Genomic DNA, 18,513 nt, shown 5'->3' with positions numbered 1-18,513 from the left:
CACATAAACTGGTTCCTCTATCTGCCAGCCATATTTTTGTTTCTTCTTGAAACCATTATTATTGTCCAAGTTCTCTGAGTTGCCTGTGTGAGGCAGCTATGAACAGAAGTGTATTATGTGTCCATATTCTACACACAGGTAACGCTGCTCACGTTTATTTTGTGGTGGAGCGTTAGGCTCAGGGGTGTTTACCGGTATACATGGTGGCCAGCTTTTGATTGCCAATGAATGCAAAATAATTAAATAACTTTACTCAATTCCTGTTTTTCAATAAGTTCTGCCTGTAATCTTCTATAACCATTGACTGCATTTTGCTGCACTTAAATGTATTGCAGTGCTAATTTATGGGAATTTTTACAAAAATTCCCATACATGGGTCACCTTTCTGTACATGGTTTCAATACTACCACATAGACAGAGGGTAAACATGAAGCTAATTAAAAATATCACCCCTATAGTCTAATTTTAAAAGTGCAATATTACTTTTATAACTTAATGTGTTCTCTCTAAGTAAAGTGCTGCCTTTCCCACTTGCATATATTTACCATATTTACACTATAAGAATTAGAAAATGCTATTGACGTTATGCCTTATTGTGTCAGTAGCCACACTGAACAGCGGCGCTAGCCAGGAAGCACATTGAAAAGGTTAATCCACCACCCTACATGAAGTCACATCTAAAGCATACTTGCCAACGTTATGTTGCTGGCATTTGGGAGATCCTGGGGAGTGGGTGTGGTGGGAGGGCAAAAGGGGGTGGGGCAATTCACATCATTATGGCCCCGACCTACAACAAAAATTGTCATTAAGTCGCGGGGTGGGGCCAAAATGATGCGATTCCCCACAAGACGCATCGTTTTGGCACTAGATGGGCAGGATGCGGGAGACTTGCCTGCTTTCCCAGGAGTTTGAGGGGCTTACCCGGAATTTGGGAGTCTCCCGGACATTCAAAGAGAGAACGCAAGTATGTTCAAAAGCTCTATTGCACAGACCCCAAGCCAAATACAGCAGGAGATACTTTTCTTTACAACAATTTATCGCTATTTTTGCTTTTTATTTTTTTTTTTACAATTCTTGTACTTTTGACACATACTGTTAAAACTTCTCAAGCTACTTTAAGGTGTTTTATGCCCTGACTATCAGTTCATTGCACCGCTTGGACATTTGACTGATATACAGCGATACAGTACAGTAAGAAGGTTCTTAAAAAGCATATTATAGACTAGCAATTATATGAAACTTCTCCAATATAAAATTCTAAAACCAGTTGTAAGGTAATATAATACAAGGACGTAAGTGACAAACAACCATTGTGCAGTTTAAAGGATATAGCTTCTGTATTTCACAGAATAACAGAATGTTATGTCCCAGCAGCCAGGAGACACATTTAATAAGCACCACCCTGCCTGGAGACTCAACATACAGGTCTAAAGCCACATCGATCTGCTTCCATGTCTTGGGATGTCTTTTAGTAGTTGTAGGTGGTGGATAGCCACAAAACTGTATAACTAATGTGTCTATCATTAAATGATTAGGTCGGTAATTCTACTTACCTACACCTAAATCAAAGCCTTTCACAGAGTCTGACCCATGTTTAGAAGCTTTGCTGTTTTCTGATCGGTACCTGTTCCATTTAATGCTTTTGTCACCAGTTAAATACATTCAGGTCCATGTGATCTGCAATGACCTTCTACATGTAAGCAAAACAACTGCATGTCAAACAACGAGTAGCCTTCCTTACTATTTGTTGTCTCAAGTATAGGACTTATATGGTATCTGCAGCATGTTAATAATCTTATCTTACAAAGTAATAAAATAAAGAAATAATTGACATATGTAGATTAAAAATTTGTCCAATGGAAAACAGTATTCCAAAGATAACAATGGAATACTGTCATTAAACATTGACCAGATACGTGTACAGAAGAAGAGTAATTTCACACCAAAGTAACTTTACACCAAATGTTTTATTGTTTTACTTAGATCGTCACCTGCCAGCAGATGGCACTGCAGACTTCTGCACCTGATAGCAGACCAGGTTCTAAACCAACGATTTTCAGTGCTTTTCCCATCCATATTGAAAACAGAAATTTAAGTAATGGCAAAACCTCCTTTAATTAAATCGCCATTTTAAATATGATTGGCAAAATTGCAGAAAATTGGTGATTTGCCTCAATCGTACTTTATTACATTTACCCCCTAGAATCAATATACTAGGATCCATGTAAATAGAGACACACACTGATTACACATGATGCAAGGGTGCATTGCATCTAGCTCCTGGGTCTGTATTATAAATAGGGATGTGCAACGGCCACTTTTGATGTCTCGTGTTTTGTGTTTTGGATTCGCATGAGGTTTTGAGTTCGGATTTGTTTCGCAAAACACCTGACGAAAGGTTTTGGTTCGGATTTAAGGTTTTGGATTCGGATTTATTTTGAAAAAAACATAAAAAGTGCTAAAAACCAGTTTTGTGGGTTTTTTTTTTTCACTCCTACGCTATTATTAACCTCAATAACATTCAATAACAATCATTTCCACTAATTTACAGTCTATTCTGAACACCTCACAATATTGTTTTTAGGCCAAAAGGTTGCACCGAGGTAGCTTGAGCACATAATGCCCAAAAAAAAAGGTCCAAGATGGAATTGTTCTGGGCCCTCCCTCCCACCCCTCGCGAGATTCGACACGAGACTTGGATGACAGAGCCTCGTTTTCATTTTTTTGCCCGCCGGAAATATCCGAACAGTGCTCGGATCCCGTTTGGATCCGCACTGTTCGGGTGGGCTCGGATTAGCGGAATCCGAGCCCGCTAATCTCTAATTATAAAACATCAGGCATCATTCATGTGACCTAAATGCAGAGCAACCATGCAGAATATGCAATTCATATGTGTCCGGATTTACATTTTGCCTCTAGAAGTACACTCAATTGATAAATGTACAATATAATATAGAATACATTATGCCCAGATCATTGAAAAACTGTTAGCTACAGAATTAGACAAGAGGAACCCGAGTGTCCATCATACCCTGATTTTATATTGCTGTACAAATATTTGTCTATAGTTGATGCTGTTTCATTGGCTCTGTATTGGTTCAGGAGCTGAAGAGATATCAGAGAATGATACGGAAGTTTCACAGTCACTGTATCATGATGTCCAAATAGACTGCACAGAGGAATGTTATTTAAATTGGTATCTTCACTGATTTGCCTTTGAAGTTTTGTGCAATAGTTCAGAAATGTCTCAAAACAAAGCGAGCAAACTGCTGTCTTCTTACTAATTGTCGAGCATGTCTCAGTATACAGCAGTTATCAGTCTATACAGATTTTTTTTTTCTTTCTTTTTTTTTAAACCTTCAGTACGCCATAGGTGATATTGGAACTGCTGCAACACAATTCTCAAAGTGTTATTAATCAAAGTGGTAGCACTGCATCCAACGCTCTGCCTTGCTCAGTGGGTATCCCCGATCCAAACTTAGCTGCTTATTCAACCTCCAATACTTGTCTCCCTTGAAGAAATAAATCTTGCCATTCTTCCAAGTCAGAGCTGCATCCAACTTCCCAGGGATTCCCGTGAATAAACTAGAGATTTTCTTGGCTTGCAGGATGCTCCAGCCTAACTCATCCCATTGCCAATATTCATCACCCTGCAAAGAAGATATGATATGATCAATGCTTTATTTATTGCATTATTGCTGACACTCAAACCAAGCATCAGCGCAGCATATAATAATACACTTTTGAAAACATATTCTCCGAACTGAGTCACAGCATATTTACCTGTTGGTGCAAGGAATGATTAAAGTAATCATATGTGACAGTGCAACTATTACAGTGGAGGATAAAAAATATCTAGACAAACAAAAATGGCTACATTGGGCATCGGCAATACATCATCTCTTTCCATCCAGTCACCACTGCAGAGGTTAGTAGTGTCTGGTCTTACAGTAGTATTGGATACACATTTTACCTTGAAAAGGAATATCTTCTGGTTTCCTTCCCAGTATAAGGCTGCACTGATATTCGGGGGTACCCTCGTTAAAATTTTTGGGTATCCAGAGTTCAATTTAAAATCGGTGTACCTCCATAATTTATCTCCTGAAAAAAAGCACATGACATCAGAACATGAGATAATTATTGGAAGAACCATATTTGGATGAAAGACCTAACTAGCAAAACAGTGGAGGTTATTGTACCAATGACCCTAGCCATACCTATGCCCAGGTATTGAGTGGCAGCCAAGCTTGGTGCCATCGTATTGGGTCCTAGGCCTTCCCAACCACTCTACTTCCCTTGTAATGTACCCAGAGAAAATGGTTTAAGCCAAATTGCTCAGCTTTTACATTGAACCATCAGGAATAAAAGATGGCAATATCTGAATGTGTTGTTCTATCTGTGTCTAATCTGCATAATACACTTTGATTTCTCCAGTGGTGGACGTATCACACAAACCACATCGCCATCATTTACATCTTACCTTTAAAGAAATATGTCCGCTTTGTGCGCTTGGAGTGGACAGCAGCATCCAGGTTCCCTGGGAGCCCTTTCCATAGGGTCTGGATCCTCGTGAGTGGGCTAATGCCATAGTCAGTGATTGTCCACACATAGTTTCCTTTAAAAGCAAAGGTTTTCCCATTTGGTCCTACATGTAGGAATAATAAAATCAGAATTAAGAGGAAATGTTTGTCATGCTTCTGGTATATCTTTTAAACATTGCCAAGTTGAGATTCTGAGTTTTGCTGTAAGATCTATGCAGCATACATACTGGTAGTGGACAGACTGAAACCCCTGGGTGATTGAGGGACACCACGCGTATCTAAAGCACATGTGAGGGTTATATATAAATTACACAAAGAACATCTCAGCATGGCTTATGTGTAAAAATGCTGGACTGTCCATGGCTGCAAGAGGGCGTCTCCGTGACTTATAAAGTGGGGTGATTGTGGTGGGATAAAACATAATCAGCAAAGGGCGACAGTGGATGGAAGTATATACTCCAGGATCATTAGATCCGTGCATTGCTTCAAGGCAGCATAGGCACGTAACTTTGCAAACTTCAACCTGTGGATCAATTAACCTGTTTCATAAAACTGTGTGATGAGAACTCCACAGAGTGGGATATCATAGTCGGGAGCAATGTATAAACTGCTCATTTCACCTGCTAATCAGTGGCGTGACTGTACGTGGTGCAAAGTGTGCAGTGCACACAGGCCCATGAATCATGAGGGCCCCTCACCAGCCCCTTGACTCATGGGCCCACCCTGTACCCATGGGTGGGCCCGTCATCATCCGTTGTCTTTGTTCAGCAACATGGTGGCCACATGCCACACTCTGTCCCGATTCATGTGTATGAAGAGGTCCAAGAACTAATCTTGTACACAGGCCCACTGATTTCTTAAAAGCCTTTTGGCAATGCATGTTTGTGAGTTCAGACGTACAAAGAACAGTGGAGGACGGTTATATTGTCAGTTGAATCAACCTTTACAATGTTCTTGACAATCAGACTAGTGCAGGCCTGACTAACCTGTGGCTTTCCTGGTGTTGTGAATCTACAAGTCCCAGCATGCTCTACCAGCTGTCAGCTGGCTATCTACTAGCAGAGCATGTTGGGGTTTGTAGGTTCACAATACCTGGAGAGCCACACGTTGGCCAGGCCTTGACTAATGCATGTGTGGTGCTAACCTAAAGAACTCTACAGCCCCAAGTGCTTGTTTTCAATAGTGAAGTGTTCTGGTGGTTTGGTAATGTTATGAGTCCATTTTCCTGGTTTGGTTTAGTTGCAGACATTCCCTAAGAGGGTAAGATCAGTGCAAAACTATCTAGTGGCCTATCTAGTGACTCCTAGGAGGAGACCTTAATGTGGGTGTTTTTAGAAATTCCAAATGTGTTTGAGATATATATATATGTATTTGGATGTAAAAATCAGGCTTAGAATACATAGTGGCGGTCTCTTACCTAGAATCATTGCATCTAGGTCGTCTTTGCAAGGATCTGGCATCGGGCTGGAGGGAGTTGTAAAGATAGCCGGTGCGGCCGTCGTAATGTGTTCTTTTTTATCTTCCTCATAGCGGTCATTTTTACCTGAAAACACATTTAGAAGTGTACATCAAGTATATATTGGGATTTTGTTGTCATTGCTTTCCAGTTAGGATATACTTTTCAATAATAATAATAATAATAATAATAATAATATATGTTTAATAACAACACATCTACCAATTGGAAACTAAGTCTTGTGAAGTCAAAGATATTTGTATCTCCTGGTTTTTTTTGTATGGGCCAAAAACATAAAAGAACTTTGAAGGCATTATGAAGCAATGAGTTTCTGATGAAGGCATAGACTAAATATTGGCATCTGCACCTGTATAAATTCAGATGAGCTTAACGCTATGGCCAGACAGATCTCTTTTTATGTTTTTAACATGCAAAAGGAGATTTTTTTCTCTCATAATTCCATCTTCTAACAAATAATAATCATATTTTTTATAGCACTATACTTCGAAACTAATTCATATAAATTGAGCTGTATTGAAATGCTTCACATTTTATTCCAATAAAACCTTTCATCTAGACTTAGCCTTATATGCTTAGCTAGCTGAGATGTGCCAATATAATGTATGCTTTATATCTTATAACATACTTTGTCAAAACTCAAGTGAGCAGCATCGGTGTGAAATTGTTAGGTAAAATATTTTCTTTTGTTTATGTATTATGTATATATCATATTTGAATTCCCTGATTTAGAAATAAGTATGATGTCATGATTTAATGATTATATCAATTTAATCTGCTAATGAAATAAAACTTTACCGTTAACTGATTTTGATAAACCAGCTTATTAAAGATAACAGATTGAAACATTGATATTGCTTTTAGGGTGCACTGTAAATTATTTACATGCAAAATTGTGATGTAGTTGTTTGGCCAAAGAGTATTTAAAAAAATAGACAAAAAGTACATTTTAAGGCATTCATATAAATGCCTGCGCAATTAAATTATCACAAAACATAGCTTACTATACGCAGCATGTAATAATATACTGGGATAATGCTAGCATAACTCAAGGAGCCAAAGAGACCAGGGGGTATGTTTACTAAACTGCGGGTTTGAAAAAGTGGAGATGTTGGCTATAGCAACCAATGTCTATATATATATATGAAAAAATATATAGGGAAGCGCTGATAAAATTAGCTTTTTAATATGACATATATAATATTAACAACATAAAGCACAAATTAAAACACAAAAATTACCGTGGATAGCCCAAATCTAGAGCAATGCGGATTGCATATTTGATGTATTAATGAAGATCAATGGTCATAACTATTGTGGTTGTGTAAAATGTCAAAAATATATGCGCATAAAAATATTGTAGCATAAAAATAGTATAGCGTACGCTAGTTACAATGTCCTGAGTATGTAATTCCACAAAACACCGTTTATATAAGACCTATGACTCTCAATAGATGATTCACAATGAGCCTGAATACAGCCAATATGGAAATGCCAATAGATATTCAGAAAATAATTCCGTTGGTCACCAGTCCCAAGCTTACATAATCTTAAGGGCACATGCCCAAAGTATATGTAATGATGAATAGCAGTAACTTAGCTTGATAGAGTGCTGGTTTCCGTGGCTTCCTGGTCTGTACTGGGCTAAAAGCCTAATGGTCCGGATATCACCTAGGATGGAATAAGCAGCTGGTGTACGTACTGCTGCCGATCGGGAATTCCCAGAAGGGACATATCGTAGATCAACTGACGCGTTTCTCCGCCATCAGTGACCGTTTCATCACTAAAGGCATTTTTGTTTATTGTTCTGTACTGTTTCACCCTGAATAGTCTACTGTTGTACTGTCTACGGCGCTGCGGAAACCTTGTGACGCCTAACAAATAAATGATAATAATAATATCTAGATATATATATATATATATATATATATATATATATATTTATTTATTCACCTTGCAGTTTCCAAATGAGTGAAGCGTGAGTTGTTACGCAAGGCTATGAGATCCATAACCAGTAGCTTAGTAATTGCATACCAGAGAAGGGGTGTATTCAGAGGAAAAGAAGAATACTACAGTACTTACCATACAAAACCTGAATCCCCTTCACATCATCATCATGGAGACGAAAGTTAGGCTTATATCCAGCATATTGAGGAGCCATGAGTGCATTGCTGTAGCGAGAGTGGCCAAGACCCAAGGCGTGTCCCAGCTCGTGTGCCGCAATGATACGCAGATTGACCCCGCGGTACGTTCCCTCAGTCCACTGCTCATCCTCATCAAAATGAACCGTGCCCAACTCCGGGATATCAGCATGAGCCAGGACTTTCCCTGCAACACAAATGATTAATTAGAGGGACTAGGAGGATTTATAGCATTTTCTATTCCCATATAGGCCAGTTAGAATCCAACCTATTATAAGCATATACACTTACCATACCTGGAGGTATGAATACTAGTCTTCCCATCTCTGTTATGTGTCTGGCCTATTAATAACATTTCCATGGAGTCTTGTTTTTCTACCAGTCAGGCTCTTAGAATACTGACCAGGTGGATCCTTTGCCTCAGGGTTTACCTGCAGAATCTTAATATTAAACATCCCTGTTCTCATGTTTTAACAAAGTGGTTAATTTATCCTCTGGGTTACTGGCCATCAAAAAGTAAATACTATTTTTTAGATACTGTATTTAAAGAGGCGCATGATTTAAGAGTAGGGTTCCAATTGTAGAAGGTACAGTGTAATAGACTTTACAGAGGTAAACACAGGGTTTTCTTGGACACCATTCCACCCTTACTTTTATCAAATCCCATATTATATTTGTCACATATCACATAGCAGACAAATTGTATGTAAATAAAAAGTAGTCCTGCCCTAGTCTTGTCTCCAAACCCATCGTAAAGCACAAAATAACTGGGACACTAGATAAAACTGCTCATAATGATGACAAACTAAAGTAAGGATTAAAATCTAGTAGTGATTTTTTTATTATTTATTATTGTTTGGAAAATATTTTTGGTTCAGAAGATGGCAGGCACCTGCCTCCCCAATCACAATAGTGAAATAAGCTGCCCACCAATAGTCATAATAAGCACTCACAACCCTGAGACTGGTTCCTTAAACACCTGCTGAAGCTGAGACCTGCAGGTGTCTGGAACAGCGGAGGAACTAAGAGAGACTGAAAAGTTGTGGAAGCAGCGTTGTTGGTGCAGGTGGAATATCAATGAATGGCTGCAACTGTCTAATCACCGCCAAAAAACACTACTTCACCAACTTTTGCTCCTTTCAACCTAAACTGCCTGAAGTCTTAACCATACATAAAGAATCAGCTGGAAATGATATTATATTAGAAAATAGGATAATTGAGATTGATTTACTGCTACAAACTTCCTGGTGAGGATTTTCACAATTTGAAAGACTCAGCTATAATGGATGATTGGTGGGTCGTTAGTACTAGTGGTGGATGCATACCTAAGAGGACAGTACTACCTGGATGGAAATCTCTGATTCTAGCAGATTTTCAATTCTGATTTAAGGACCAAAAGTTCAAGAAAATGTTGATCTTTATTTCAAAATTCCTAAATATTCCTATTCTCAAAATTCATAAATATTGACTCCGGAACACTTTTGAGGTTTCTTTAGAACAGAAAGCAATCGCTTTGAATACAGCCTTATATACAAAATGCTATTCAATAAATGGAAAGAACATCTCATCACATATATTATACACAGCATGCACTGCAGGATGCGTATACATGGGTGGACTATGCTTTACACTGTCCAGTGTTCTGTGCTGTGTTCAGCATCTGATGTATGATGGAATATGGAAGTTGCTTTATTCTGCATTCCTTTTAAGATCAAGACGTATGGATTTTATAACCTACATAGGGATCAATAATCCCTATTTAAGATCATATTAAATGATCAGCACATTGTATGTGGAGCATAGAATATGTGTGAGTCTGTAACCTAGATAATATTATAAGACTTCAATTTTACTAAACGCCTCTGATATGTTATATATAATATATTTTGTTAAATTTAGCTTAAATATATCCACCATTCATGTTAATGGTGGGGACCCATAAAAGTGTTTAGTGAGTGAAATTAATGTAATGAACTAGGAAGGTAACACTACTACTTTAAATTAACTGTCATTTACACAAGCAAAAAAGACCCTAAACTAAGTCCTTTAAAAGCCAGCTTTTTTAGTGAATGTATGACCGCAGTGTAACAGAGAGTACAAATAAGAGTACTTTGTGTGAGATCAGTACCGTGACAGAACAAAATGCTCCAGTGTCTAAGAAACTAGACTGCTTCTATACTTTCTGCAGGGAGTTCATGTATCTCACACAAAGACTTTTCCTAACAGTGCACTAGATCAAGAATGTACTGGTTTACCTCCAGTGACATAAAACACAAGCTGTCAATGAAAATGTTATACAGGCCAGTTACTCCTTTAGACAATGCCAATATACAATCTACTGTCTGAAAGGAAGGAACAAAGATATGACTGGAATAGACATCTCTTAGGCTATAATGCACCGTTTACAGCATTATCTACAGGTAAATTGAGGTGATGCAATTATTATCTTAGTTTTTGCCTTGTCTGATCATGATATGAAAATAGTTAGTTTTAATTTTTGTACTTTTAATGGCTAAATTGGTAGAATTAACAGTGTTCACCGCTTAATAAAGTTTGTTCAACTTTTAATGAGATGATTACAGAAGTATATATAAACGTGCAATGTCAGAGAGAGAGAGGGCTGCTCTGACTGATTTATGACTCTGAACTACCATGGCAATCACAATCACATGACATATGATATGGTGAGCAGAGAGGTTTTGGAATGACCCTCTGAGCTCTGTCTGCGCTGTAACACCCCCCTCCCCCTCTTCCTGCTGAGATCTGTGAGCCTTTGTCTGTGTCAGGCAGCCATTTTGTTTTAACTGCAGATATGTTTTGAAAATCAGATGATTTGTAGAAGAGCAGCTAGGATGCTTAAAATATATTTAACTTGCTATTTAAAGAAATAAAAGTATATGTGGCATTGTTGCTTTAATTAATATTGCATCTTTGCTATAATGAATATGTGGATATATTAATATAAATACATACCAGGACCATCAAATGGACGTGAACAACCAACCCCCAGTCGATGGAATGAAATTCTTATGTCTGCTCTTCCATAGGTGATCTCCCTGAATTTCAAGGGGGTGATGTCACTCCAGTATTTGAAAGCTGATTGGATGGCGGCCTTCACTTCATCAGCTTTCATGTCTGGTGTGTAATTATGTATGCGATAAGTCAGGTTTTTTTTCCTCCACCGACCTAATCAAGAGTGAAAAGTTGGAAAAAAAGACACAAAAGTGTAATGATTACACCTAAAGGAAATAAAAATGTAAATCCTTTTATCTGCTATATGAAGTGATTGCCCCTTCCCTCACAAGTAAACTTATTTTTATACAATATTTTCTCCATATCCTTGTCAATGAGGGTCAATATTCAATTGGCAGCGGTGTTCCAAAAACGGGCCAAGTTGTCAGGGAAGCTGAGGGTCACAGAAAAAAACTTATGCTACCTATATGAGGCAACTTCAGCAATTTGAAGGCAGCAAAATGAATAGCATAGTATAAAAACGTAACTGTTTTCTTAATGTAAAAAAAATAGTGGTATTTACCTTGTTGACAGAATAATAATAATAATAATGTTTAAAAATTACAATATTTGTCTTTTAAAGTGGGCGCAACTCATACAAATGTTTATGCCACATTTTTTGATGCCATAAAAATATTGCTATGAATGCTGATTGCTCCCTGGGGCAAAGCAGAACCTTTGCTTGTATTTAGAGGAAATATTATACATTTTCGGGGAGATGCAGAAGGGAGTACACAATTGACAGAACACATGGAGAATTCAATTAATAGTGAGGTGCCGGCGGAGCCTCACTCTCATTGAGGCTCCTGTGACAATTTGCAGTTAATTTAACCCCCCCCCCCCCCCCCATAATGTTAGACAAGACACTGTTGATTTTAGCACCAGCTGTTTGTCAATTTTTGTTATTGTATTTCTATTATCTGTGGTAGTCTATACCTTTTGCATGGTGAAAAAAAAAAGAATTATAAAATCACACAATTTTAATGGCTAATGAAAAAAAATGGCAAATTTACAAAAGCTGAATTGCCAAAGAATATAATATTGATATATGATAACACTGATATTGTATATAAAATGTTACATGAGTTGTGATATATATTAAATATTCTGTAAATTCTGCTTTCATTTGTAACTTAGCCTGATGAAGAGGCCGGCAATGCAAATTTATGTCAATAGCCAATAAAGGTATCACTATGAAATATTATTCTTATTTTGTAACAGGCAAAGGTATTCACTACTACGTTTATTACAGGATAACAATGTACTTTACTTGTAAATTCTTCTCACTAATGGCACTAATATACTCACACATACTTTCTAGGGTTCTGTAACTAGTTTACCTAATAGCAGATATCGGTGAGTCTTCTGGTTAAAGGGGTCTTCTACTCCACATCTAGGCTGCTTCATCTTCTCCAGAGTGTCAGTGTCCAGGACCCCTGTTTCAGGTAGCTGGGAAGCCACTTGGAACACTCTGCATGAAAAAATGAAAGTCAGTCTCACAATGAGACAACATATGCAGTATTATTTCATTGCAGCTTCTTTTCTCCTATGTCACAACAGGAAGATATGTGCAACATTGGCATGTCAAGGTCAATAGAGGAGATTTCTGTTGGCCTCTAGCCTGAAAAGGGTCTCCAGTATGTTTAAAACATGTTAGTAAGAAAGCACCTATAAATAGGACCACAAATGCATTGCACTCCTAAACTTTCCCTGGTATCAGATAGTCTCAAAGGCACAAGTCTGTAGAGTGACTTCACCATTGTCTTTAAAGTGCAGTGCTGCTCAGGACAGAATTCCTGACTAATTCACCACCACACTCATTAGGTATGTATTCACATGAAGTGAGAAGGTGCTGTCAATAGAAGAAATGAAACCTCCGACTGATCAAGCAAGTTTTGGACCTGAAGATGAAAGAGTAAGATTGCTCTTACAGAGATGATGAAAAGAATTGCTACATAATAAGAATGTATGCAGTTCCTCAACCCTGGAGAAGTAGTCCCAGGTATTAGACAAGCAGGCAGTGCTCCCAGTAATGTGTTTCAATAAACTTAGTATCTTCATCACATATGTATAAGGGGAAGAAGCAAACTTCTATAAATATGTGGATATATATTCAGGTGGGCATTAATTAAAGACTGTCAACATGTAAGATACAATATAACATTCCAATTCATCAAAATAACATATTCAGAAGGCAATATTTACCAATGATAAAACACATTAATATCATAGCTGATAAATTGTGTTGTAAGAATTAAAGATGATGCAAATGCACTGGTACTGAAGGACAGTTTGTTTGAGAACAGACACAAAAAAGGAGAACATTTTATTACCATATAGCAATTAAGGACAGTGAATGGGAATCCCAAGATAAAAGTCAAACGAATGCTCTGGATAGAGAGAAAATGTACCCTGTAATGAAAAGGACCATGAATAGGAGAATGAAGAGCTGTCTTAAGAAACCAGATACTACCATAGGAGCAGTACTACAGCCAGTCATTGCTATGTACTCAGTAGACCAATAAGCATTTGGAACAGTCAGACATACAGTAGTGCATAGTATATTGTTACAGAGAGCTCATATTCCCATAGAGCATTCTCACTAATCTTTCTTCCAGGGGTTTGACCTCTTTGGAAAAAAAATCACAAAATCACAGTTATTTCCACAAGATAAAAGAAGCAGAAGAAGCTACCTACACTCTGCCCTTAGGCCAGGCTGAGCACACCGCAGACTTGGCTGGACAAAGTCGGTAGAATTTTCAGACAGACAAAGGAAAGGCTTTCAAGAAGCAGAAGTATTTTCCCGCAATGAAGGTTCATATGCCAAGGGCTTAGAAGATCAGCCAGTAAGGATAAGCTTGACTTTGTTCAAAGACACCTGGACCCAAACAAAAAGGGGCCAGCCAGTCCAAAAAACTCATCAGTAAGGTATATCCATTAGAATTAAGAATATTATTGAGACGGAATATACTTGTAGCCTCACTGACTACAAAAATGGGGCATTAGGGATGACTGTCATGGAGGGAATCAAATAAATGGAATTAACAAATAATTATTGACACAGTCTAACTATCTGATATGATAATTTCTCCACAAGTGAAAGTGGTGACAATGGGCCTGATTGGTTTAGTAAAAAATTGAGTAAGAAGTCTCCTGGACAAAACCATGTTACAATGCAAGGGGTGTAAATTAGTTTTCTATTTTTACGCAGAAGTTAAATACTGTCTGTTTTTTCATGTAGCACACAAATACTTGACAGTTTATTTGTACACTGAAATTTAAAGTTGATATGTGTGTGCGACATGAAAAAACAGACAGTATTTAACTTCTGCGTAAAAATAGAAAACAAATTTGCACCTCTTGCATTGTAACATGGTTTTGTCCAGGAGACTTCTTACTCAATTTTATACTTAACTTTCCTTAATGAATCAGGCCCAATATCTGTAGACATCAGATTTTTACTGCCTTTTGGTTTTTTTTTTCGTATTGTCAGACAAATATGTACAACATTCATACTGACAACAAATTTACTGACAGTTGGGAGATCTGCTCTGCTGGGCCATGAATATTGGGCAATGCAATATTTGTTTCACTGTAAAACATCACAATTCTTAGCATCAAAATTAACTGCCAATGTGCATTATTCATTAAGGATCTGTTTAAATAATGCATTTGTGTTTCTTTACCACTGATATTAAAATAAAAATATTTTGTAATTTATGGCAATTTACCGTACAGCTTCTTGCACCTCCTCAGGACTGAAATCCTCGCTGTCACTCTCAAGGGGCTTCTGCAAATATCCAAACTCCTTCAGGTATCTCTATAGAAAGATGAAGCAGCGATCAGATTTAGGAAATATCCTATATTGTCCCGCACATTGGTGTCATATTACGCAATAAAAATGGATTAGATACAAAACGCATATGCCGATACTGAGTTGCACTACAACCAATTAAAGTACACGATGCAAGTCTGCAGCTGTTCTTATGTAGGCATGATGTAATGCAAGCAGGTACCATGTACTTCATATCTGTCTGATATGACCTAGCAACCCCATTTATGCAAATCATAAACAAGCTACATTACTGCCACCACATTTCTTCCACAGATGAGTCTGTTAGACATTTATTGCTCCGTTACCACCATTGATGGGAAATTATTATTATTACTGTTGTAGTTATTATTATGTGGTTTGTAAGGCATGTGCAGAGACCTCTACAGCACACCACATATACTGTATGAAACCATCTTTATGTCTACTATGTTTTCAGTTATGGACAGGCAGTAGTAATGGACAGGTCAGCCAGAAGGGGGGTGGGGGGTGGGGCTAGGACTCGGAGCCAGGCTGCACATGGACTACAGAATAGAATGTAGGGATAAAAGTAGACATAGTTTTGAAACGACTGCACTAGATGAAGGTGAGCTTTGTTACTAAGACTCATTATATATATTATAAGCATGTTGAACAAGTATAAGATTATCCATTTTTCTTGTGGCTGAGTGGAAACCTTGGGGAAAATATGCTCGGATTGGATTGTTTATGTTTAGTATGTTTAGTATTCTAGTTCTAGCCCAGGCTTGGTTTTAGTATGGTTGTGGGACACAATCCCATGAACAGTGAGACAGCAATTAAAATGGCAGACACAACTTGTGTACATGCTCTGAAGGGCATACTTGCCAACATTTGCTTTCTCTCCTCCAGGAGATATCAGAGGAGTAGAGAGCAAGCAAGTGTGGGATAGGCCACAGCCCAGACCCCTTTCTTGTGAACTGCATCATTAATCCCCTCCCTGGTATCTGGGATAGCGCCTACATTTTTTTCGAGAGTCCGGGAGAAATTTCCGAAATTCAGGAACCTCTCAGACATTGCGGGAGTGTAGATAAATATGCTGATTGTGCACCACAGTGTCTGTGTTCTATAGTGGTCTATTTAACTAATAGAGAAAACCACGATATTGGATATAGGGCTTCCCCTACTTAACAAAGCCCCGGTGAAAGCTATCATCACTGGCAATAGCCTTCACTGGCAGGCTTGACCAAAGTTTCCCCATTTACCAAGGACAGCTGCTGTCCTCTGTCGATAGCTGATGCTGGGGACACGAAAAGTATTTTTTTTATTTAAATAAAGGTTTTTTTATGAGTTAAAGATATAAAATTATATTTATATTCTATTTATTACATATATATATATATATATTTATAACTGGAAGCCCGTCTAGCAATGCCAGGTCATGCTCAAAGGGACCCTGATGGCCGGCGAAGAGATAAGAGTACTCAAACTGCTGCCAGCTAGTATTACCGGGGAGCTGAGCAAACTTTTATTTTTAAATTGCTGTTTTAGGCAGCAATAGAAAATCTTCCATATTGCTGGATCTTGATAAATAGACCACAGGGCGTAGACTTATCAAACCTTCTAACAAGCAAAAGTGGAGGTGTTGCTCATAGCAACCAATCAGATTCCAGCTCTCATTTTATAGCCTGTACTAGATAAATATGTGTTTCAAGAATAGAGACTGACAGATTTGCAGACTCTAGAAAACCAAGAATGGTCAATAGTTACTGCGATGTGAGAAAGTGGGAAGGTACAGGACCTTTACATTTCTTTGCATATAGCTCAGAATACACAGTTAAGAGAAAACATAGATGTAGCAGGAACTCATAAACTTTCATTTGCAGTCTCACAGTGAGAGGTAATCAGACAGAGTCTGCAATTTGCCTCTATACTCTGGCTGTGAAGGCTTCCAGAACAACAATGAAACAATTATTATTATTATTATTATAATGGAAGGGGTTTCTCTGTTTCATTTTTGTAACTCTAACAAAAGTAAGTCCAAAACATGTAATGACAGATTCAGTGAGCACAATAATGATATTCTTATTGGTAAGAATATTTATATAGATAACCGCTATAAGCATCAAACTACTTGCAGTGGTCCCTTAGTCATACTTGCCAACATTTCATTTTTTTTTTCCAGGAGCTGCTAGTAGGAGGTAGGCGGGTAGGGGGCGGGGCCAAATGGTTACGGAATGACGCGAATCGCGTAATTTTACAGTGGGGGCGGGGCCAAACACCGTGATTCCCGGTGAATCGCGGCGTTTGAACCGTATTGTGCCCACTTCTGGGCAGATCAGGGAGATTGCCACATTCTCTCAGGAGTCCGGGAGACTCACGCAAAATGTGGGAGTCTCCTGGACGTTCCGGGAGAGTTGGCAAGTATGCCCTTAGTATGAAATGTTTCATTTATTTTTGAGAACTGAGAAATATACATTTGTTGAAAAGCTGTAGCTCCTTTTGAGAATAGGTACAACACACAGTTAATAGCCAATTAGCCTGTTCCACGATGTTAGTGTATGGGATGCTGTAGACTAAGTATAGCACTCACAGCATTCCAAATCCCAACAAATATCTGCACTCTCAAGACAAACAATATCTCAAACACGGCTCCTTCATGCACATTTCACCAGCTCCAAAAAGTATTGATCAAGTTTTTGGTTGCTATTTGTCTCGTTTTGTTATTCTGTGTGAAATATTTAATTATCCAACAACTGTTTGCATAAGAGATGCTATAGTCACAATTTCATACAATTGCAAGTATTTTATGTGTCTAACTGCATTGGTGGATTTTTGCCATCGATAGTCTAATTATTTAAAAAATAATAGTGCTGTTTATATGACATTAACAGCAGTTTTATTAGTCTAAAGGGAGTATTCTGAAAATTCTGTTATCCGCATGTTACATGACTAATTGGATGCATTAGTTGTATTGGTAGATGAAACAAAGAACCACATTGCTGAACTGTTGGTACTTGTGAACCAATTACACTAACTGCAGTGCCATACAGTAAATAAACTAGATGTCATTCATACAAATATCATTCTTACATTTCACTGTTTATGTTTCCAGTTTCTATAGGCTGCAAAGCCATAACACTTACCAAGGCTTCCTCCTCGGAGCTGGGATCTGCCAGGGTTGCTGCATTAGCAGAGAGGGTCAAAGTCAACAGCAAAGAAAGAAACAGCATCCTGAAGTTGTGCTCTTAGATGTCTTCGTTTCTGCTTGTTTGCTGTGGGTTTCCCTTGCAAGCCTTTAAGAGTACTGCCAGCATGACTCACATACACTCCTCACTGGTTCCTCCTCCAAAAGTCCTTCTGGAATGCAGAGTTAAACCTCTCCCCCAGACTCAACATGAATATATTTATGCAACTTTGAAAAATTTCAGCTTGTAGTCATTTACAAATGTTCATTTATTTTCTGGACATTAATTGCTGACAGGCTGTATCTACGTATAAGAGGACACTCAGTTATTATGAATCACTCTCCAAGACAGCATCTGGAGCATCTGT

At 38.1% G+C, this 18,513-nt stretch overlaps 1 protein-coding gene across 1 annotated transcript; it reads right to left on the bottom strand.

The window, feature by feature from the left end:
* Positions 1-1,950: 1,950 nt before the first annotated feature.
* MMP19 (matrix metallopeptidase 19) lies at positions 1,951-18,287 on the bottom strand. The gene is made up of 9 exons (XM_075199532.1): positions 18,105-18,287; positions 14,900-14,988; positions 12,509-12,639; positions 11,130-11,342; positions 8,098-8,343; positions 5,959-6,084; positions 4,481-4,645; positions 3,974-4,101; positions 1,951-3,650 (listed from the first exon to the last, which is right to left on the bottom strand). The coding sequence occupies exons 1-9, from the start codon at positions 18,189-18,191 to the stop codon at positions 3,414-3,416; spliced, it is 1,422 nt and encodes a 473-aa protein (XP_075055633.1). The 5' UTR covers positions 18,192-18,287; the 3' UTR covers positions 1,951-3,413.
* Positions 18,288-18,513: the final 226 nt, after the last annotated feature.

Source organism: Mixophyes fleayi, chromosome 2 (genome assembly GCF_038048845.1).
Source record: "Mixophyes fleayi isolate aMixFle1 chromosome 2, aMixFle1.hap1, whole genome shotgun sequence".
NCBI classification, from domain to species: domain Eukaryota; kingdom Metazoa; phylum Chordata; class Amphibia; order Anura; family Limnodynastidae; genus Mixophyes; species Mixophyes fleayi.
The sequence above is the reverse complement of the archived record's forward strand: the minus strand, read 5'-3'. Positions and strand labels throughout refer to the sequence as shown.